The following is a 22,297-nucleotide window of genomic DNA, read 5'->3' on the forward strand; positions in this document are numbered from 1 at the left end:
TAGCTATCATAGCCATATAACCGATTGTTTGATTTAATCTCCGATTAACCAATAAAAATTCTTGACATAAGTACCCTGTTTTCCCGCAAATTCACAATGGTGGCGGAATATTCTTGTAATTCTGAAGAAGCTGCTGGGGGATGGGTGGGTGCCTTTAGGAGGGGGGGGGGGAGAGGAGGGGAGGGGGAGTGGGTAGGTTAATCGAGGGGGGAGGGGTGGGAAGACCGGATGGAAAAAATCTCCAGATTTTAGATCTCCATAGGTTGGCATCTCTGCCTTTGTGAAATCTTCGGAATGCTCAACATGTTGAGTCATTGTTGAGGGCATTTGAACACCCCGCTCAACAACACCTCAACATGTTGAGAGCTTGTACAGTGGACAAATCCAGTGCATTTGCTCGCGGCTTTATGCCATAATACTCTTTGTTTATTTATGGTATTTTCCGTTTCAGGCATTTGGGAGCAGGTCAATTTGTTGGTCTCGTTTGTCCCTAGAAGGACTCCATTCTTACAAATTCAAAGTTATCGTAAACTTGAAACAATGTTGCCCAAAAGATTACTCTGAAAGCGAAGTTCATAAGGTCAGGAGCGTATGAACAAAACTCCCTAAATTAATAAAAATAAGAAAATCGTGTAATTTTTGCATAAAAAGGTTGATATTTACTAAAGAGAAGGTGTTAAGCAAATGCACGTATTTGATTTATAGGACCGTCTTGACAATGTTGGCGGTCAGACCTCGGTGGCAAGAAGATTGGTTTTCGTTAATAAGCACTAAATACCATGACAACGGAAAGACTGATACTTCTAAGTTGGCGCGCACTGTGATTCAACTGGAAGCAGAAACCCAGGTCCCTCCATTCACGAAAACTCCAATAAAAAAACCAGATATCAGATATACGATGACCAGCGTATTCCATACCGATATTAATAAAGCAATCCGCTTGTTAAATTGCAGTATATATTCATTCATCTCAACGCAATGATACCCGCTGTACTTTTATCTCAATAATGACCTAGATAGGGACTTCTTTCAATTCTTGGTTTTCACACAGTTGATAAGCGGCAAATTATGTTAAGATGGAAACAAAAGTCGGTAGAGTTCAATTCTCGGAGGACTAGTCTGGGAAGACAATATGCTCGTCGCTTGTCTATGGACGTCATTTGGATGGCAATTACGATACGGTTCTCCCTAGAGATCTTCTTTTTTTTCGCCTTTTACGGTAAACAGCTTGAGTTAAGTAAACTAGTTTAGTTTAAAAACAGTGAAATAAAGTGCAAATTCTTTCCATGAAATACATGTACATCATGGCTGGTCGGTACAATTGTTTAATGGTCGAAGCAGGGTTTGAATGCAAATTATCAATGTCCCATAAGAGAAAGTTGGGGAGTCGTTGTTCTTCGATTGTAATCAATTAAGTTTTCGAATTGAACTAACAGGTATACTCTTAAAACTGACACCAAAACGATACCTCTTTGGGAACAGGTGAAACGATTTTCCGGCGATAAGAACGAATTTCACTTGCAGCCACGGTGGCGCATTGATCAGATTTTGAGGTCGACGCGGTACTGCGCTTCTTGCATTTCAATGCATGAACCGCCTGTCTTCTACTTGCAAATTCTTTTCCGCAGTGCTTAGTTGCGCGCATAGTTCGAACAGAAATAAATTGATTAGCAGAAATAAGTTGATTATTGAAATCTACCTGAAAACAGCTTACTGCTTTCGTGGCACGTCACTCTTGCTTTTACGAATGAGAATTATCAAAATTCACTACAAACAAATCTGAGGGAAGCGAAAAAACTTAGCCTATTATGCAAAAGTAAAAGCATGAGAACACTTCATACTTGCACTTCTTAGGTATTTTCCAGGAAAAATTAAAACGATCGAGATTCGTGATGACGAGGATGTTTGAGAAACTGCAATTCAAATATTGAGTATTTCGATTATAGCCGGAATTCATAAAGTCGTACCGAGAAGAACAAGACCGATGACGGTTTCTGTTGGTGTTTGTGTTTGGGAGTACTCCCAATCTGATCATTCACTTCTCAATTTATTAAGCTCACGGTGCTCCTTTTCTGTCAGTAATTCCTTTTTAAAGATACATTGATCAGAAGAAAGCCCAAACGAGCGTTTTAGTTACTGAGAATCGAAATGGGGACCTCTGTTGGAATGCCTTGAAACAGCAGCCGCGTTCTTCACCGGTATGGAGAGAGGAACAGATCAAGACACTAATATTTGAGAATATATTTCGAAGTCAATCAAAAGATCAGACGAAGGCCAAACTACCAAAGCATTAAGCTCTTGATTTGCCTTTAGGTTATCGGTTCCAGGGCATTCTACGACGCCAATATCAAGCTTGTTCGTGTGTACCAAAATCTATCGGTTTTTCAATAATTAAAAAAAAATCCCCTTTAGCTATGTTCATAGCAGCCTATAAAAGAAAAGAAAAAAGAATCAACACTTACCTTCCTCCGAAGAACACTGTAGATAGCCTAATTTGAGTTTTAAGTGGGCCGCACCCTCAGCGAGTTCCCCAGTCAACTCAAACTTGAAAAGTGGTTTGAGTTGATTATATTTCAGAATCTTTTAGTGCTGAAATCCTCAATTGTTCAATAACGAAAAGGGCAGATATTAACGAAGAGTTGACAGAACCTATGAGGTAAATTCCGCCATCCCGTGGGAATTCACTTGGATCAAACATATTGGGCTCTGAAAGATAGTGCAATGGAATTACAGAGGGCTCAAACATTTTAAGTTTTTTCAGGTACATGACCAGGAATCATGCAGTTTGATCCTCTCCCGATACACGAGTTTTCTCAACACCCAATGCTTCACTTCCAACTCTGACTGATTTTAAAAAAAGGCTAAAGGCATCTTAGCTTAGCTTAGCTTAGCTTAGCTTTAAATTTAATTATTTTCGGGCTATTTAGCTTTGAAAGTCTCATGTGGGATTAATGCATGGATGAGCGATACTCCAAGGTAAGCCGCCGGCTTGCATGTTACAAACAGTATTAGTTGGTATTCTGGGTATTGCCGCTGTCAAAGGTAAATTTCGATTACTGTCGGAACCCCGCGCTGATTATTCCAGTCTTTGAAAGCAATAATTCGTTAGTTTGGTGTCCAAGCCAGATAAACTCCTCTATTTATCATCAAGCTCATTAGCTGGATTAGACATAGCTCTTGACTGTGATTGTTTTCCACTTCATTAACTTCATCGCTTCTGACGGCTTTTTAGGACGTAGGAAAATCCGGGAGCTCATTTCGACCTTCAGTGCTTTAAATTACATTTTTTTACTCTGAAAAAAGCCATTTTCCGCTGTTAGAGCAAGACTAATTTCTGTTACAAGGATCCTCCCTTTCCTGCGAAAAGTCTTGGAATTAGCCTGGTAACTGAAAGCAACTCACATAGAGTGACCTACAATAGCTTTCGTTCGGGACTGCAGAATCTTGTTGGGCCAGGGGTCCTTTTCTCGAAAGTCCCGAAACTTTTCGGGGCCTTTTTAGGGTTTCACAGTTCCCTCTGTATCTTATGAATGGTATGATTTTAGGATCAAACTTCACAATCGTATTGTATTTAGAAAAACATGTCAAAAGAACAGCTTGTCAAAACAAACCAATGAAGGTTTCGTAAATGGCTTGTCTGGCACAAAAAGTTTTAGGGACGTTGGAGAAACGGGCCACTAGCCCACGTAACAAGAGTTTCCAGCGGGTGAGAAGCGAACTCATTTTTCCGGCAGCGCGAGAATAGGGCGAGCGCAAAAAAAAATTAGAGTTGGGGAGGGGAGGAGAGGAGAAAGTGCCTGGAAAACGAGATATCATACACAACGTATCAAATGAAATTTAGACCACTTATTTCAGAGAACCGCAGGCGCGTTTTACGAGCCACGAGGAAAAACATTTGCCTGGAAATGCATTAAAAACAGTCTTATTCTGCTAAGGAGTTTACATCATGGTGCATTTAAGACAAACTAAAGGGAAAAGTTGGCGTAAAGGCCACAGTTGTGCTTCAAATCCGTCGACAACAACACACAGGCGAGCAGCAAGAAGGGGCGCCATTGTACAAGGCCAAACAACTCGAAACTCTGGTCTCACAGTTGAAGCTCTCGCAAAACACACAGAAAAGCAGGACGAAGATGGCGACGTACGACTTGAAGACGATGAAGGACTTAGCGCTAAAAGTGGACAGACGTTTGGAGCATTCAGTGTGAGTGGTTTGACGGATTGCTCTAACCCTGCGTTTCACAGCGTCAGGAGATTTTGGGATTCGCCTTCTGCCCAGCACAAAGAGGTAACTGATTAGACGGATCACCTTGTTAACTTAACCACTAAATGCACTGCTACGTATTTGCCAAAGAAAAAGAAAACTTTCTGTATTTTGACTCGTTCTTCATAGAACGCCACCGAATGCTAACAAAAGTCATCAAGGTTATGGTGGCAGCAGCTCCCTTAATTTTTTTTATTTGCACCTCTCATGGATTGGTAGTGTAAATGAAAAAATATGACAAGTTTCCCTTGACAAGTGCTGCAAATCAATAATATCCTTGTCACATTTTCCTTGTTGTCCATCTACACGAGCAAATTTCTGACTTGACAATTTTTCCTCGTCAAGGAAAAGCTAGCACGCCAGATCTTCCTTGACAAGGAAAATTTGTCCACTATTCCCCATCTACACGAGCAATTTTTCCTTGTCAAGGAAAACTTGTCAAGGAAAAATTGCTCGTGTAAATGTGGCTTCATGGATGGCGAGGCTTTATAACGACGGTTTGAGGATAATCTAAATGTCAGCCCTTTACATGTCATTTAAGGGTGATGACAAAAAACTAGGTAGCCTGCGAGTAGGCTCACTTGATAGGCAAGGGCGGTGGAGCCGCAATCGCGAGCCGGCGAAGCCGGCGAGAAGAATGAACTTTTCCTCGCCCCATTCTTCTCGCCGGCTTTGCCGGCTCGCGATTGCGGCTCCACCGCCCTTGCCTATCAAGTGAGCCTCGGCCCATTCTTCTCGCCGGCTTCGCCGGCTCGCGATTGCGGCTCCACCGCCCTTGCTTATCAAGTGAGCCTGCTCGCAGGCTAAAAACTAGGAGGCTTGGATTTCTGCCCACCTAAGCTGGAGTGGTGGTGGGGTGTGGGGGGAGGTCATGTCATGCAAAATAATCAGAGGACCCTATAAAGGGACGTAAAATATTACTGTAAAATTGTCATTGTCATGAAAAGATATGGCTGACATGTCTGAGAAGATTTAAGTGCCAACACAATGCTACAGTGTGCTTACATGTATACCGGTACCAAGTTCTTTTCTTCTCAGGGTTTGCTATTAACAGCTGCCCGCTTGCCCATTGCAGCTAAAAATTTCATGCCCATCATCGGGGGGACCAAAGTGTCGGATCCTAGATTGGGCAGCTGAAAATTTTTGTGAAAGATGTTAGTTAACATCAAAGAAACTAGACAGGTAGAAACTTTCTATTATTAGATCCAGCAAAGGTACCTACATGTATCACGTGATAATTGAACACTGTGATTACACTGCTGCTGATACAAGGGGGTCAGCCAACATGCAGGGTCATGCTACTAACATACATGTACCTAGAAAGCTGGAGAACATAATTACAGTACCGCTCGAAACTATTAGTGCATTTGCATGTGGTAATACCTCGTCTTTGCCGATAATGTTTACCGCGAAATCACCTAGGTTGGACAAAAACCTCAACCCGAGGCAAAGACGAAAGCAACCGAATGCCGCGGTCAACTTAATTGCGGTAATGTGCCGCAAGAAAACAATGGTACTTTGCAAAGCATTGTTTAAATTAATTAATTAATATTATCTCACCTAGCTCCCGAAGGTAAAGAATGAATATCCAAACTGTTTTTCACAGCACCGACGCAACACAATGCACTGTTTAATATGTTCATGTCATTTTGCCGTGACAGCTGAGTACAGAGAATGTTGATAACCTTTCATGATGCCTAATTCTTACATCTTTATGTTTAATATCTTGTAAGTTTTTTGCTATCATGATAACATAAAGTATTTATACTCTCCTTTTTCAGGTTTGTGCTGTTCTGGCTGCTGTTACTGAGGTGAACATTATTTTTTCTATTGTACATGTAGGAGCTACACATACACATGTAAATCAATTAATGCACAGAGAATTGTGCACAGAGAATTTAGAGTTCTGCATGTTAATTAGTTGTCACTTTGTCTTATTAACCAGTTAATAAATTTTCAATTTTCCAGTTTAGTTTCAATTTCACCTGCTTCCCAACTGAATCTACCTTGGTTCAACAGTCGAATTTCATTCTTTATATGCCAATTTTAAACTGTGAAGGCAATTATATCCCTTCATGGAATGAATAATAACATACTGTACAATTTAGGCCTAAGCTAAAAGGTGAGTCAATTTAAAGGTTTTAGGTAGCTTCAGCATACACTATAGGTAAAACAGTGACCTGTGGAATGTGACCTGTGTTTTAAACCTGCTGCTATACTCTCAAATGAGAATTTGACATTTCAGAAGACAGTATACAGTGTAGCATGAACAATTTTGAGAATTGTATAATGGCTTAGTGTTTGGTCTTTTTCCTCAGGTGATCAAGTCCAAAGGTGGCAAGGAATCTACAACCGAATATTTTGCTGCTTTGGTAGGTAGGAGTATACAAAGTCATGTAAATTATGGCAAGCATGGACTGTTTCCAATAATTAGTTAGCGAGATCTGTCAGCGGCGCGTGAGTGGAATAATTGTTTTATTAAAAATGCCCCCAAAATATAGAAAAGTAGAATACAATAAAAAGGCCCAAAAAATCATGCATATGCTTGCCGTGTTTGTAGATCATGGTATAATGGCTCATAACCCATGATGGCTTAGCCAATCAAAACTCTCGAATTACATTATCCAATGATCCAGTTTTTAATAAAGTGTATTATATGTATATATCTAATGCATACTGGAGCTACTTAAATTATGGTCTTCCTCTCTTTACACATTGTAAGTATATAGATCTATACACATGTATGTAAGTATACACATATAGTATCACAGCATAGTTCTTTTTGTATAGGTATTTGACTGAAAATAATTTTATATCATTTCATATAACAAGTATCTTTTTAACCTTCTTAAGGAAAACGTCATAGAGACAATCTCTTGTTTCTCCTTTTTAAAAACAAATTGCGATTTTGAGACGGCAATACCACATTATATTGACGGCTAGTTGAAGCAGTTGCATCAGTTTTTTCTAAAAAGTACAGTTTCCTTTTAAGTGTTGAAAGTGGTTTGAGTGCCTCCTTACAGCAGTTATCAGTCACATTCTTGCCTCAACAACTTTTTTTCATATTTTGAAACTAAATTGTGGGTGGACATCAATCAAATGTTTCCATGACAATAATCCTTTCCCTTGGCAGCAGTTGAATTTGTCATGGAAACATTTGATTGAAGAAAAAAGGAAAAAAAGTTGTTGAAGGACGCATGGGACTGTGAAAAAATGAAGAAAAGTTGTTGAGGAACGCGTGTGACTGTACCTGTATGTTTCATACAACTGCCCCACCCTCTTCTAAGAATGAGGGTTGATGCTTTGAGGATTCAGCCCAAGTTAATTACAGGTATGTGTATTCAATAGTTCTTGTTGTTTTGATTGCAGATGACTGCTTTAGAGACAGCTGAAGAAGTAGAGGCTATTACTGCAATAATGTTTCTTTTGAGTTTGGTTATTAAAAGGTACACTTAATAAATTGCATGTACATTGTGGTCATTATAATAATGTGTGGTTCCAGAAAATAGCCATACATGTACCTCTCCCACAGAGGGTCGCAGAAGTTCTGAGGGGTGGTGGCCATGGGGTGTAAATTTTCTGAAGGGGAGAGGGGTTCACCAACATTCCTCTTTTCAGAGGGTTTTAAAAGGAAATGTAAGTTTGATTGAATAAAATAAACTTAAAACCTACCCACTTTGTCAACCGATTCAGGTAACCAAAAACAAATATGTCGCTCCCTGTCCATTGAGGATATTTTAGTAGTATTGTTTGTGCTATGGTTTCCCAGGGTTGTACATGTACATGTAGCTAAGAATAAATTCATCCAGTTGAAGGTTCTATTGAGATGGTTCAACGCTCTAAGTATCAAAGGGACCTGGTAACAAGATTGTTCCCAGTGTCTCTCAACACCCGGCATGCACAGCAGTACAACTCATCAAGTGACTTCTTAACTTTGTAGAGAATAATTTGCGATTGTCGCTGTCACTTCAATCGATGCCCATGACTTTCTGCTCATTACAGGGTTCTCCTGAAAATTTGAACTAGAGGGAGAAGAAATTTGGATAGGCGGCGGAGAATGCCGATAAAAAAGACATGGAGTGGTTTTACCGGGGCTACCTTTTATTTGGGGGGGGGGGGGGGTCTGCAAGCCTCCCTAAGAAAATTTTGAAATTGGGGTTCTAAAAAGTATTTTTCAGTGTATTTTAAGCAATCGTGGTTTTAAGTTCTTTTCTTAAAGAAAAGAGCTTCCACTGAAAAAAATACAATGTACATGTATTGACTTTTTCATGATTTCAAAAGTGATCAAATTAATACAATCAAACTTAAACTTGACATACTTTAAATGTTTTGCTTTATTATGAAGCCTTGAAAAAGTGTATGTATTCATTCATACATCCCTGCTCCGACAAGCTAGCCAGTTTTTCATCACTTTTAATATTTACACAAATGTCTCATGGCTGCTGAGTTTAAAGATTGTGTAAGATCTTGCTAAGTTTGTTTCTTTTTGAAAGAAACCTTTTTTTATTATTACTTTTTTTCCAAATACATTGCAGAACTTTATTACTTTTCTCTCGAAAGTCTTTCATGTTCGAGCCATTTGCACTGGGTTGCATGTCGTTGTGTTTTTAAGAACTAATTGAATTACATGTACATTCACTGGCGTTCAAAAAAACTAATTTTAATTATATTTTTGAAAGAAAACAACTTACCTTCATTTGTGCCATCTCTGTTTCTTTTCAACCTTTCCCAGACACTGAACAGGGATTGCAGGGTTTTTTGCTTAACATCAGCTGTCAAATATTTCAGTGCTGCTGTCATGGCTCGGTGCCCACGTCATGTTTTTCGGCGGCAATTCTCATGGCCTGAACGATTTCAGATTACTTTTATCTTACAGCTATAAGAGTTGCATTTTTTAATTGCAATGCTTATTCACGGAAAGTCTCATATTGTTACAACTAAAAAATATTCATAATTAATTTTATTTACTTTGAGTTGCCAGCGCGCCAAAGTCGACTAGGTGGCAAATCTTTCTGGTCACTTCAGCTCATGGAGATTTCTGCTCATAATATATGCTGGTCGCACCATGAAGCATGAAGCAAACCTCGCACATCAGAAAAAAACAATTGTCAGTGTTTTTTTGTAGTGTTTGCAGCAACCAAAGCAGTGATCCACAAAGATCAGTAAGCAAGCAAATGCGAATATGGCGACTTACAATGTAGGCTCACACGCAAACACATGGCAGACGCACTGACTTGAGATTAACTTAGCTTAAAGTGCATTTTTGGCAAATTTACACATACTGTACTGTATGTCTTACATGTACACGTAATAATTATTGTTTGAATTATACTAATTATTACTGTTTGCTAGTGTTCCAGATGCTGTAATTCAATCCAAGTTTTCTAAGTCGTGTCAGGTTCTTGTCAAGATACTGGCCTCTCATGCGTCCGATGGTGCTCCAGGACTGCTCAGACCTGTACGGTTTTCTATTATAGTAATTTTTCTCTTTTTCATGTAACAAAAAAGACGACAAATGCATGTATGAATAGGCTATTAGGCAATTAATCCTTAAGGTAGAATTTATAGCAAGTCAGTTGCAAGGGAAGAAATGATACTTTATAAACAAGAAGTAATCTAAGATGGACCCAAATCCCGTCCCCACCCTTGAATCAAGATGTAGTATGTGTACTTAGTATTGCATAAAATTAATTGTCAGATCTTCTGACATGTGACTTTAACCCATGCACTCCTCAGGCAGCCGAGAAGGCCACCAGTTGGCAAGTAAAGTCATCTGGTGCAGAGTTTAAATCTGTTAAGTTTCGCTTCCAGGGGTCAATGGGTTGAATCATGGTAACAAAAAGCATCCCACTCTAGTATCTGGCAATTAAGATTCACTCTGTGATAAGCCTGCTATTAAATCTTTTGTTCGACATTGAAATTGAAAAGCAAGGTTTTTTTTCTTTTTCAATTTTAAATTTTACATCTATTGTATCATCCTTCAACTATTGGTATTCATTGTCCTGGTGGTTAAAAAAAAAAAAAAAATTCATGTGCTTGTAAATTACTGTCAACCAGGTCAAGCTGTCAACAAAATTGAATATTTCTCTGTTTAGGAACATGATCATTCTGATGAGAGAAGGGTTCTATCACTGTGACAGTAATACAGTGTGCCATAATGAGCTGTTGGCAACTTTATGATATCAGCTATAACAGTATCCCAGGTGGAAGCTGTTGATAAAATGATACATGCCCTGCATTTGGCATTCACTACAAGGAGCCATTTTCCAAAATGATTAATGGTGTCAGTTCCCTTCGTTTTTGACCAATTTGACCAACTCCAGCTCCAAATTGACGTGTTATCTCAGTTGTTACAGTGCTCTTCCTGTAAATCATACAGGATATCATCTTTTTGTTCATTCCCACAGTTGCTTGCCTGCCTGTACCGATTATTGAGTGTTCAAGAAGGAGCAGTGTGGTTGGAGTCATCAACAATGACAACATACAATGGATTACTGAGCTTTGTAGTGCACAACAAACCCAAGGTACTGTAAAAAAGAAGGAACTCGTGTTGTAAGTGGTCTTTTTAGGGTTTGATTTTTAAATTGTACATGTTCAGTGTATTCGCTGAGTTGTGACACTTCTCTTCAAGGAATTAGGTACTGTTCATTGCTTTCATTTTGGCTATAATGAACTTAAACATCTACCCTTCTGCTCCTACAAGAATGACAGAGAGTGACACACACACATTTTAGTCTGTCTAATGTCAGACGATTTTACATGACATTGTACTGTACTTGTCAATGGGGGGTTGGTTCAGAGTGAAAGGGTTATTGCATGGTCTGTGTAATTTTTGGCGCATAAAACCTTCTCAAGTTGTTTTCAGCACTGTAGCAAAGATCATCGATGTGCCAAGAGTTGGCTTACAGGCTCTGTTTGTTCGTAGTTCGAAATATAACCTTTATTCATTGTTGTGTACCACCTTTCTGAATCCTTAGTCGACAACGTTGAACATAATGGTCGTTGACCTCAATAATGTCATCAGGCCAGTGATTACAGTACCGTGTAATGGACAGGTCTTCCAAGACTCTAACATACTTTTAGAATTTTTTGAGGAAAATAAAATTTTTAGAATAGAATAAAGGGAAAAGTAAATGATATACATGTACATGTATGCATTTTTAAAATACAATAATTTCATTATATACATGTAAACACCAATGAAATACCAAGTGAGCTTTAGTGCGAAAACATGTTATCTTCACACGTAAAAAGATCACTGTTGCTATGGTTACATATGAAGCGGAAAGAAGCAGGTCTACCCATGTCCTGCTAATGGAGCACTGCCAGAACCCAGTGAAAGCCTTCCATCGGGCTCAAACTTGCTGCACATTGAGTGAGCTACTCTCAACGGGGCAAGGGCAAAAGTGGGTAAAACTGGTGATAACATGCTCAAGTGGGGTTATGCTGCAAATGCAGAATGCCCATGTGGGGCTTAGACCCCACCTGCACTGACAATGACCTTTGGGTCGTCAACGACCCTGCACACCGTTGGCTCAAGACATGGCTTAAGTTGGCTTAAGTTTTAGATACACATGGACACGTAACATGTATTGCACATAAGAACATAACTGAAAAGAATGGATTCAAGGTTCCCTGTATCTTCAACATTTAACCTTTGTTTTTGCACAATTCATGACTGGCCTGCTTGCACATTGATTTTAAAAACAATGATTTATCATAACAAAACAGCCACCACCGTACCCCTGAATATACTGCATCGTTCAATGTTGTTAGGATTTTAACAAACGAAATTAATTATTTTCTTGCAACTTTTCTTATGCAGAATGTGAAGACAGTTTGTGAATATCTTTTGAAGCTAATGACGTTAGGGAATGTGGTATGTACATTGCACATATGTTTTTTTTATTAATCTTAATGGAAAGTTGTACAGAACATTCTCACATTCTCACATGTCAACAGTCAGCTGAAAATATTTTGCAGACAATCGTACAACAAGAATTACAATGTATTGTTAGTGATTGCAGTAACTTTTCCCAAAAAATATTTGCTCAAATCCCACATGTAATTCTATTTAGCTGATCAAAAATAGTGCACGTGAAGGAGTTTAAATAAAATGTGTAGTTCGCAGCAGGTTTGAGAACAGTAACCAACTGTTGTCATTGCCAAAATGAATTTTAATCTTACAAGTACATATAGGAGTCATTGAAAGAACCTGTCTTTAATTACTTCAATTTAGGGGAAAAAGTACACATAGCCAACTTTTCTAAGTGAAGTAGCCAGCACTTTTCGTTCACTGATTTGTACAATAATTTAGTACTTTGTTATTGTTTAGATGATCACGGTCAACTCACTTCAAGCCATGTTCAAGCTGTTTTCTGCATCACCCCTTGATGGGACTGTCAGTAAACAACTCAATGCTCAGCTTATCAATGTAAGGATATCAATTAAAAAAGATGGCTTACTTTGGAGCAATCGTTAAGTCAGTAACTCAATTAATTTTCTTTTACATGAATAATAAATTTATTTTTATTATCATTTTTTGCATACATGTACATGAACACACCTACCTAAAAACCTCATAATTATCATTATTATGAGCTTGTAGGTTGGTGTGTTCATCTAATTATGCAAAACATAATAAAAATAAAATACGTAAATAAATAATAAAACAAAACAGTTAATAAAGTAAATAATATTAATGACAATCCAAGTGTTTTTATGCCATGCTATATACAAATTCCCAGTAACTGTGGGAACCCTATAAATTGTACACATCATGGGCAAGATGGGCATGTTCAGTAGAATTTGCATTGGATGAAATAATTTATACATGTAAGTTCTCCTTCCCTTAATTGCATGTACATACAGTGGCTGCATGCATTTTCTACGACATGGTATAAAATGTACACTGTATAAACTGTTTAACATCACGGTAGTATGCAGGGTATCTTTTGCAAACTATATGTACTGTAGTTCAAAATAATTAAAAGGATAATATTATTATTATACACAAGTCTGACCTTGTAGCTCAGTCGGTAGAGCAGCGGTGATCTAACCCAAAGGTCGTGGGTTCAATTCCCACCTTGGTCAGAGTTTTTCTCTGTCCTTGTGTGGGCCCATTTCCAGTAGTAGGGCTAACGCTCACATGGTTCATATGGGGTACAAAACTAGCACTTCACATTACACTCTAATCAGTTAAGTGTTTCAAAGAGGGCTTCTCACATTTAAAAAAACTTCTCAAGTCAGGCAGAATGAAGTATGCATGTACAGCTCTGTGTGGATCCAAGACCTTCACCCTACAAATTTGTGATGTGTCTACAAGCCATGTGATACAAGCATAATTTTACTGTAGCTTGTGTTACTCAGGATAAAAGCAGTTACCGTAATTACATGTAGGAGAAGGGGTACAAGTAGTTGTGTGCTCTTTGTTGCAGGCCCTTTATGATTATCAACCAAGTGTTAATGACAAGGACCAGTCAGAAGCTTGGATTTCAACTCTGGAGAAAGCTTACATTAATCTTGCAAGGTGCCATTTTGTACATACATACAGTGACTGTAAAAATGTGTTGTGGGCTCATTCTGTTAATGGCAGTTGTACATGTACTTGTGTGAATGAATGCCTTCTCAGGAGATTCTTGAGATTTTAGTTGATTGTGAGGATCATCGTAGTGAAGTAACCATGAAGGATTGATATACTTGTACTTTACAAATGGACCATGAACAGTACTCTCATCTTCACAATCAAGAACGTTGTGTCTTTGATGTGTTGCAATACATGCGCAGTACCTTGCAGACAAAATCATCCTTATTTTAACAATCATGAAGACAGGATTTTTTTAAAAAACGGCGACTTGGGTGGATTCTGAAAAAATCTGAGTGCTCCTTTGTAGTAGGCTTGGGTGGTTGAGCATCGGATTACTGTGGGAGGTCATAGGATCAAAACTCCAGCCAGACCAACACTCAGTGCCTTGAAAATAATAAGTGAGGAGAAAGTGAACTGATGCCTTTGTAATGACAGCTGCAAATGGTTAGACTTTCTAGTCGTCTCGGATAAAGACGTTAACTGTATGCCCTGTCTCGCATAATTTGTATGAGATGTTAAAGAACCCACTCACTGTTCGAGAAGAGTAGGGGATGTAGTCCCCGGTGTGGTGGTCTCTCACTCATTCTGCTTTTAGGGGCACCTGTGTACTTGTTATTCAGTTAAGATTGTAAACTGCACGGCTGCTATTTGTGCCATCAGTCTGGCAAAGTCCCCCACAAAGTGCAGTACACTGACCGCGAAAAGGTCCTAGGGGAGTGGCTAATTACATATTCATTCATTCATCTTGGTGGCATTCTGTTGCTCTACCACTTTGCTAGACTCATGGGAGCTAAAAATCAAATTAATGTGATCAGCGCAACATAGAACGTTATGAAGAAAATTATGTCTCTTAATAGAGAGCATTTTACAGAAAATTGTAGATCAATTAAAATTCTAATTCTTGCGAGAGGCTCATTCAAGTTTCAGTACCGAAGTTTTACCGAGGTTTACCTTGACAACTTTGGAGCCTGACCGAAATTTGACCGAGGCAATAAAGTGTCCAGATGCGGGAATACCGCGGGAAAGTCGCAAGGTACTGCAGCGGTACTGGGGTCAGTAGTTTCAAGCAGTACTGTAGGCCATTAAACTGGGTTCAGGTGATCAAATCATGTTATCTAGAGAAAAGAAGTTGACCACCAAACTCAACCCCACAGAAATATTAATAGAAATTTATTTTATCAAACGAGTTGATAAAGGTCGAATAACCACCGTGAAAGATTTGCCGGGAAAGCTGACGTTTTGAGCGTTAGCCCTTCGTCGGAGCGAATAGAGGAATTGTGGTTGTTGTAGGTTTATATTATGTGTGCGGAGGAGCTTTGCTATTGGTAGAAATAGGGTAACGTGAATTTGTGAATAGATTAATGGAACGAGAGGCGTTCATTGATTCCGTGTGGGTAGAGTGTGCCCAGATGGAAAATAAATTTTTGTTCGAGATTTTTACGGCTTTCTGTGTTTCCGTGGTGCAAGGATAGGCCGCAAATAGTCATAAATATTATCATGGTGTAGAGAATGGCAATCTATTTTGGGCTACATTGCTGGAAGGGTACTACTCTTACCAGTTAAGCCAAACCTGTTCCTAACAGGCGACTAATTACGCCTCTGCTGACAAGCCAGGTCAACAAACTTCTGCCTATAATAAACAATTTACCCAACACTGACGTTGAATTCTTCCAAGGTTGTCAAAATGCCAGGTTATGTCACATCCATGTGTGGACACTTAACTGGGCCATCTTACATGTACTTTTTTACTGTACAAAATAAACATTTGGGTTTTCCAAGAAGTTAATCATGTTTTTGATTATTCATTTAACTGAAAACAACTACGATTACATTCTACCCTTGACCATTAGCCAGTTTTCCCCATAGAAAAGTCCTTAGTTTGCAGGAAAAATAACTGTTGTTTTGTTATGTTGATCAACATTGTTTGAACTCCTTTTTTCTTTAACAGACTCGATTCAACCCTATGCTACAAACATCTACCAAGATTCTTTACATCCTTAATGAGTTACTATCTGTCAGATCTCAATTATCTGGCCACTACTGCACAAAGCTCAATGAAGGTTAGTTTAAAGTACCGTCTACATTCATTAACGCGTAAGTTTGCCAACGTTTTTGTTGTATCTTTTACCATGTGTCGTAGCCAAAACAATGCGTGATTGCCTTGTGCTGGTGATTTTTGATCTAATATTATGATATCAAATTTTGTCGGCAAAGATTTTTTTGCGTCTACGATTCCATGGCAAAATATGCATGATCTTTTGTGTGACTCCATACTTTGTATGGGACTGGACTTACCCCTCTCCCTTCTAAGAGCGACATTTACAAATTTTACTCCGACGATGATGAACTATATTTAAGTGTCTATTCCTCTAGCGCTGGCGCACAAATCGGAGACACTGTAATAACCTTCGTAGCTGTCGGTTCTGTTGTTGCTGAACGCGAGGGATTTCGAGAGGCGAAGCGGCGAGAAGGTTGAGGCGGGGGAATCTTCTTCGTTTCCTCTGCCCTACCTTCTCGCGAACCGCCAGCTACGCAGGCTAACTCTGTAAATGAAATGATGTCAAATTAACGCAAATCAAATGAAGGGTTGCTTTTTGAGGAGATGAGGAAACTGGAATACCCGGAGAAAAACCTCTCGGTGCAGAGTAGAGAACCAACAAACTCAACCCACATATTACGCCGAGTCTCGGAACTGAACCCGGGCCACATTGGTGGGAAGCGAGTGGAAGAGTTAAACCCATTGTGGTTGCTTCATCGTTGCATTGCTTTTCATAATTATAGTGCGCTTGAATTCTGAATATTGGCCAATCACAGCCTGTAATTTGTCTTATGGCCAGAGAGTATAGACCGGTTATTTAAACGAAGTTTAGCCCCGGTGCTCAACAAAACCGAGCCCCAAGTCATTTTCATTTTGGGCAATTCTAGTGTGTAAAGAATGTTTAATATCAAAAGTAGTGTCGAGAAGGCGCGAGCAGAGGAGAAAAACATTCTGTGAACTTGAAGCAACTCACTTGGAGAAGGTTCTGGAGGTAAAATGATTGGCGTAAACCGCGGTCTTAGTTAGACTTAGTTTAAATAACCGGCCCTTATTTGTTTATCAAGCTACGTTCCCCTTGCTTAATTTGTTATTTTTTTTTGTTAGACTTTACTTCACGATTGCCTTTCTCCTGTTGCGGAAGAGATATGCGCCGAAGTCACCAATTCCCCCGAAGCATCTGACACACCTGTGCAGAAAATAATTAGGTAATTCGATAATTACGTGTACGTCATAGCTATGGTGCCTTTTGGCCGAGATTTTGATTCATTAGGGACCTTAAGATTGAAATTTTTCTTCGTTTACCGCAAACTGTAAACGTCTTGAAGTCACGTGACTCCGATCTTGACGTCCCGGTTGAGGTTCACTTTTCAACGGCAAGAACCCTGTCTAGCGATAAGTGAGTAACGGCTACGTTTTTCGCTAACTTAAAACGTTTTGACGTGAAATTTACTAAAACCCTTAAGAGTTGCCTCTTTGAATGAGAGGTTTATTTGAGATTGCAATTATTTCCAACCACATCCATGTACTCGTGTTTCATCATAAACAAACAAGGCGTCGTAATCGATGCACGTGTTCCGTTGTAAAAAGTAACTCCCGGTCATGGGTTTCTGGTAACCCCCACTCTTAAAGTGCTACAGTGATTAAAAAAAAAATCACTTCCTTCTTTTCTCAGATTTTTGAAAGTGTGTTTGATTCACACCTGACAGGCAAAATTGTGAGCTTTGATTTTTATCCAAAGGCTGTTTACTTTGAGTGTACGTTTTGGGTTTCTCGTCTCGGTCCGCCATTACTCGTGTTCAAAACTGACCGGTTGGACCTCAGAGTGATGGATCCAGGGAATAGTGATGTCATTTACTCACTAGCTTAAATTTTCTTGCGTGTGAATGCAGCTTATTATATATGCAAAACACGAGTTTAAAAGTCTGAAAGCCTGAAACTCCCGTGCTGCATATCAATTCAGCCGCGTACACATGCATTGCATTCTTAAACTAGCGAGTCTGATTTCATTTTCTCCTCGATCCAGCTCTCTCAAGATTTTAAAGTTAATAATGGTGGACCATCAAATAGAAAGATTCCCGTTAAAATAAACAGTTGTCCTTTTGAAACCAAGGCTTAAAAACTGGGCCAATTCGTGTTTAGTTAACAAAGTTCTGAAATCCAAAGAAAAAGAATTTATTTTTTGGTCATATAGTTACTGTAGCACTTTGACATCGGGCTATTCACGTACGGCGAACTCCGAACTGTAGACGGCCGCGGCTGGCCGAATAAATGCCCTGCCACATCAGTTTTTGAAAGTTTTAATTATTCATATAATTATAGGTGTGTGGAGTCAGGTTTACAATACCGGTATCACACATCATGGGCTGCCGTCTTGGAAGTGATCAGAGTTGTTTTTGAGGTAATGGATCTATGCTTGCTTCGTTCATATTTTGCAAGATGAACAATGTGATTCAGCCTTTTCACTTTCTGGAATTTGGCATCTGAAGGCAATTTTTTTGAATTGGACGTTGAAACTTTTTGACTACACTGTGTAAAGTACTTAGAAGTTAATTGCGTATCTTCACAAAAATTTCAGGTCCTTGGAAAACATTGTCCAAAACTTCTGAAAAAGGTAAGTCTTCAACTGTCAAAGGAAGTTTTTGTCTCGCATTGCAAAGGGAACGTAATACCAGCTCAAGTAATAGCATATTTTTCTGAAAAAACCTGGCCAAAAATTGTACGTAAGTTACGCGTAACCAGTCGCGATTCGATGCATTCGTGTTTGTTCAGTTAACTAAATTTCGTTAATTGACTTTGGACTTTGAGTATGTACTCCTTTCAAAGACACCAGGCATGAAAGAGTGAAGTATAGCTTTTGTGTTTTTTTTGTGGGGTGAACAACCTTTCCTTGTTTTTTTTTCTGGGAACCACCAACAGAACAACACGTCCTGTGCTATTTGTTCATAAATTCCTCACTCCATATATGTAAGCTTTGGGGAGGCTGGTGCAAGTGTGGTATTATGGGTTTGTTTACCGTGACGGTTAAGAACTTGTTTAAACGGAGTTTAAGAAATGACGACGTCTACGGCAACGACAACGCCACAAAGCAAGAACATAATTGCCTCCGGTGCATTTCTTTGCAAGTCAATAGTTAGTTGAGGGTTTTATGGTCATTTCAGTTGCTGATATCTGTCTGTGATCTACGAGGGACACATCAATTTCCTTACATAAACAAATTGGACCGTGCTGTGGGTATGGCAATCCAGAAAATGGGACCCAGGTATTTTCCTAAAATTTATTTTTAATTTCAGTAAAATGCCGCTCATCACACAAGAGTCTCATCTGCAACAGCTGACACAGAATGTCACTAGTCTTTTGGAAACAACTTAGAATACTCGTTGTTTGTTTTTTTGTTCTTTTACACAGGGATGCATACCTATTCTTGTTTAGTTTTTCAAAGGTCATATTTTAGCACCAGAAAGCATGTTTTTAACTAGAACTGCTGCGATTTCGCTTCTAATAGGTCGAACAATTTGCGTAAAGCTTTGGAAGTTGTCAGTCTTTTGTCTCGCGCCGAGCTAGTGTTGGGTCTCTCCCTAAGACGGCTTTACATTCTAGTTTTTACGGAAAATTTAGGATGTGCTGGTTTGCTAAGTTTCCAAAACGTGTTTTGTTATAATCAGCTCAGAAAAGCAAGCTTGAAATGTGTGACGTTAGGGGCATTTTAAAACGAAACTGATCAAAGTTCACCTTACAGGGGCCCCTCCCCGTACTGTCGGCTTAGCTAGGGAACAGCTATTCAGGTTACGGCCTTTATTGAAATGTTGAATTTCGGACTATACCACATACGTCACTAGAATAATTCTTTTTTTTATCGCCATGACTGCATGTGGGTAGAGGACAAAACTCTCCGATGTGTTGGTGTTGGGGCTTGTTCCCAACAACATCCTAGTACAGAAACTGGTTTTGTTTGTTTCTCATGTTCCCATCTTTTCTTGATCAAGGATTCCAAAATGGTTACGGACCTAAGACTTAGTGCAATAGTTCGGGGTTGTTTTACGATGTACAATATAGGAGTACCTTGCTTTCAGCAGGCTGCTCGGATCCCTAGACTATGGTTACATTTAAATGTATGTTATATTTTTTTGTATTGCAGGCTTGTCTTAGAGTTTGTTCCTCTGCAACTAGAGACGTAAGAAACTGTTTCATTACGTTGTGTTTCAAATTACAGTCCCGTTTTTCATTATGCCGATCTCCACTTGACTAAAGTAAATTTTATAATCCCTCATGGAGTCGCTGACAGTCGCCCTGAGATTATCGCGGAGGTTTTATGAGAAGGGGGTTTCAAAGCCCGATCTTGAGTTTTAAATTACCAAGCATGTGCATGCTGATGGTCATGCTGATGTAGTAAAGTTCTAAAAACCATTTCATAGCTTATAAAACTTAGGCGAAGTTGGAGGGTCAAGTATTTATGAGTCAATGAGTCAACGAGTTAGTGCAGTTAATTAAACCATAAAATGAAAGCTGAAATTTCAGAGAGTGCTTAGGCCTAATCACCGAAACGAGGGCTTAGGCTTAATCAACAAATTATTGCTATATTGACTGTGAGTCTCATTGACTCATGACTCATGACTCATTGACTCATTTGACTCATAAAACATGCGTTCTCGCGAAGTTGACTTGATGTTTTGCTTTTCAAGAATGAAGACTAATGTTGCTATAAACGGAATTCTAAAAATCTGAAGTACTGCTGTACCATTCGTTAACACAAGGTATTTTGACCTTTTTTATTACAGAGGTGATTCGAGCCATTTTCCAAGAAGCTGGCTTTTACCGGTCATGAAGGATAATATCAAGGAAACCGAACTGAAGTACTTCTTTGACGTGATGTTACCTCTCGCAGCGAACATGAGAACCAAAGGTACACTGTTAGTTTCGACTTAAAGCGTTTCCCACCCAAAATGTGGGACCAGACGAGCCCTGGTCAGAGTTTTTCTCTGTCCTTGTGTGGGCCCATTTCCATCAGTAGGGCTAACGCTCACATGGTAAATATGGGATTGAAATCTAGCACTTCACATTACACTCTATTCAGTTAACTCTGTTTAAAATATAAGTGCCACACGGCCAACGTTTGTATAAAACGTAACCTTTCCTTTTACTAAAGGAAGGCCGAGCTCACAACATGACAGGCTTGATAGCTCAATAATAGTAAAGCACTGCAATGCTATCACAGAAGTCAGTGGTTCAAATCCCGTCCAAGACCCAATTTTTCAGGCTTTCCGTTTTGTTACTGCTAAATAACGTTCGTAACTCTTTTAAAAATACGTCGTCGTTCGTATAGAAGCGTTTCATGTCACGGTTTTCGGCCTACATATAGTTGTTATTTACATCTAGTACTTAACCGCACGATCAACAACCGATGATGCTGTACACTTGCCCGGAATAGTTACAAATTGTAACTCCTCTGTTATTTTGCAGCGATGTCTCTCAAAGAGGAAGGAAAGCTACTGAAGAGTAAAATATATGACACGTTACAACTTCAGGTAAATTATTATGAAGTTTGTTGCTTCAAAAAGTGAAACGTTGATATTATCTGCTCTAATACTGTTAGTGTTGTTAAATGATCTTGTTTATCTTTTGTAGATTTGGGCTCTTTTGCCAGGGTTTTGTAGCCGACCAACAGACTTGTGTCAGGTGAGCGCCTTAATTGGTCGTTTGTTGTCATTTGAAGAAGAAGCTAAGGCCCGTTTTAAACGTCGCATTTCACATGTGCCGACTCTAATGCAAATGAGAAAAATCTATTGTTTTCACTTATTTGCATTAGATTGGGCACATGTGAAATGCAACGTTTAAAACGGGCCTAAAAGTCGTGTTACCGATAGTGGCTCTGTTATTTAAATATTAAAAAAAATGTTAATGATTTGGTCTCTGGACTCGGATCATTATTTGAGGAAGTGGGGTCGTCTTGATATGACGGGGTTTTGTCCCGGGAAGGGCCATGGCGAACTTCACGAGAGACCTAACGCTATGACTGCTACGAGACCGTCATCTTAAAGTATAACTTCGCGTGACTGTCATAATTGGCCAAATTTCAAGTCTTATCCTATATTTTTCCTCGCCATACTCCGCTGGAGATGACAAAAAACGACCTTCAATGCTGCCACTTATGCGGCGGTGTCTATCGTCACGTCATCGATTTTCATTGATGTCTCAGTCAAGAACTAATTGGCTGTCGAAGCAAAGGGGTTTTTTTCCTTCAGTGGTTGGCAAATTGAATAAGGTTAAGGTTGAGCTTTTCCCGAAAGCGAGCGGTTGCAAAGCGTCAAAGGCTCAAGGGATTTTCGCGAGCGGCGAAGCTGCCAGTTAATTTTCGCTGGCGGTTCACTTGAGGCCAGACCAACGATTTACACGCGCGCGTTGAAATATTCCCGAC

The 22,297-nt window shown here is 39.3% G+C and overlaps 1 protein-coding gene across 1 annotated transcript in view; it reads left to right on the top strand.

Annotated features, from left to right (window-relative positions):
* Nucleotides 1-3,838: 3,838 nt before the first annotated feature.
* The window catches only part of LOC138006699 (RRP12-like protein), a 40,598-nt gene continuing 22,139 nt past the window's right edge, over nucleotides 3,839-22,297 (top strand). Inside the window, exons 1-18 of the mRNA XM_068853186.1 lie at nucleotides 3,839-4,285; nucleotides 6,043-6,072; nucleotides 6,580-6,633; nucleotides 7,631-7,707; nucleotides 9,614-9,719; nucleotides 10,669-10,785; nucleotides 12,087-12,140; nucleotides 12,597-12,695; nucleotides 13,699-13,790; nucleotides 15,796-15,907; nucleotides 16,990-17,090; nucleotides 18,205-18,283; nucleotides 18,461-18,496; nucleotides 19,044-19,144; nucleotides 20,021-20,056; nucleotides 20,661-20,785; nucleotides 21,343-21,407; nucleotides 21,508-21,558. Coding sequence (XP_068709287.1) covers nucleotides 3,947-4,285; nucleotides 6,043-6,072; nucleotides 6,580-6,633; nucleotides 7,631-7,707; nucleotides 9,614-9,719; nucleotides 10,669-10,785; nucleotides 12,087-12,140; nucleotides 12,597-12,695; nucleotides 13,699-13,790; nucleotides 15,796-15,907; nucleotides 16,990-17,090; nucleotides 18,205-18,283; nucleotides 18,461-18,496; nucleotides 19,044-19,144; nucleotides 20,021-20,056; nucleotides 20,661-20,785; nucleotides 21,343-21,407; nucleotides 21,508-21,558 — 1,674 coding nt within the window. The 5' untranslated portion in view covers nucleotides 3,839-3,946. The remainder of the gene's footprint in view (nucleotides 4,286-6,042; nucleotides 6,073-6,579; nucleotides 6,634-7,630; nucleotides 7,708-9,613; nucleotides 9,720-10,668; nucleotides 10,786-12,086; nucleotides 12,141-12,596; nucleotides 12,696-13,698; nucleotides 13,791-15,795; nucleotides 15,908-16,989; nucleotides 17,091-18,204; nucleotides 18,284-18,460; nucleotides 18,497-19,043; nucleotides 19,145-20,020; nucleotides 20,057-20,660; nucleotides 20,786-21,342; nucleotides 21,408-21,507; nucleotides 21,559-22,297) is intronic.

The sequence above is a fragment of the Montipora foliosa genome, chromosome 6 (genome assembly GCF_036669935.1).
Source record: "Montipora foliosa isolate CH-2021 chromosome 6, ASM3666993v2, whole genome shotgun sequence".
NCBI lineage: Eukaryota > Metazoa > Cnidaria > Anthozoa > Scleractinia > Acroporidae > Montipora > Montipora foliosa.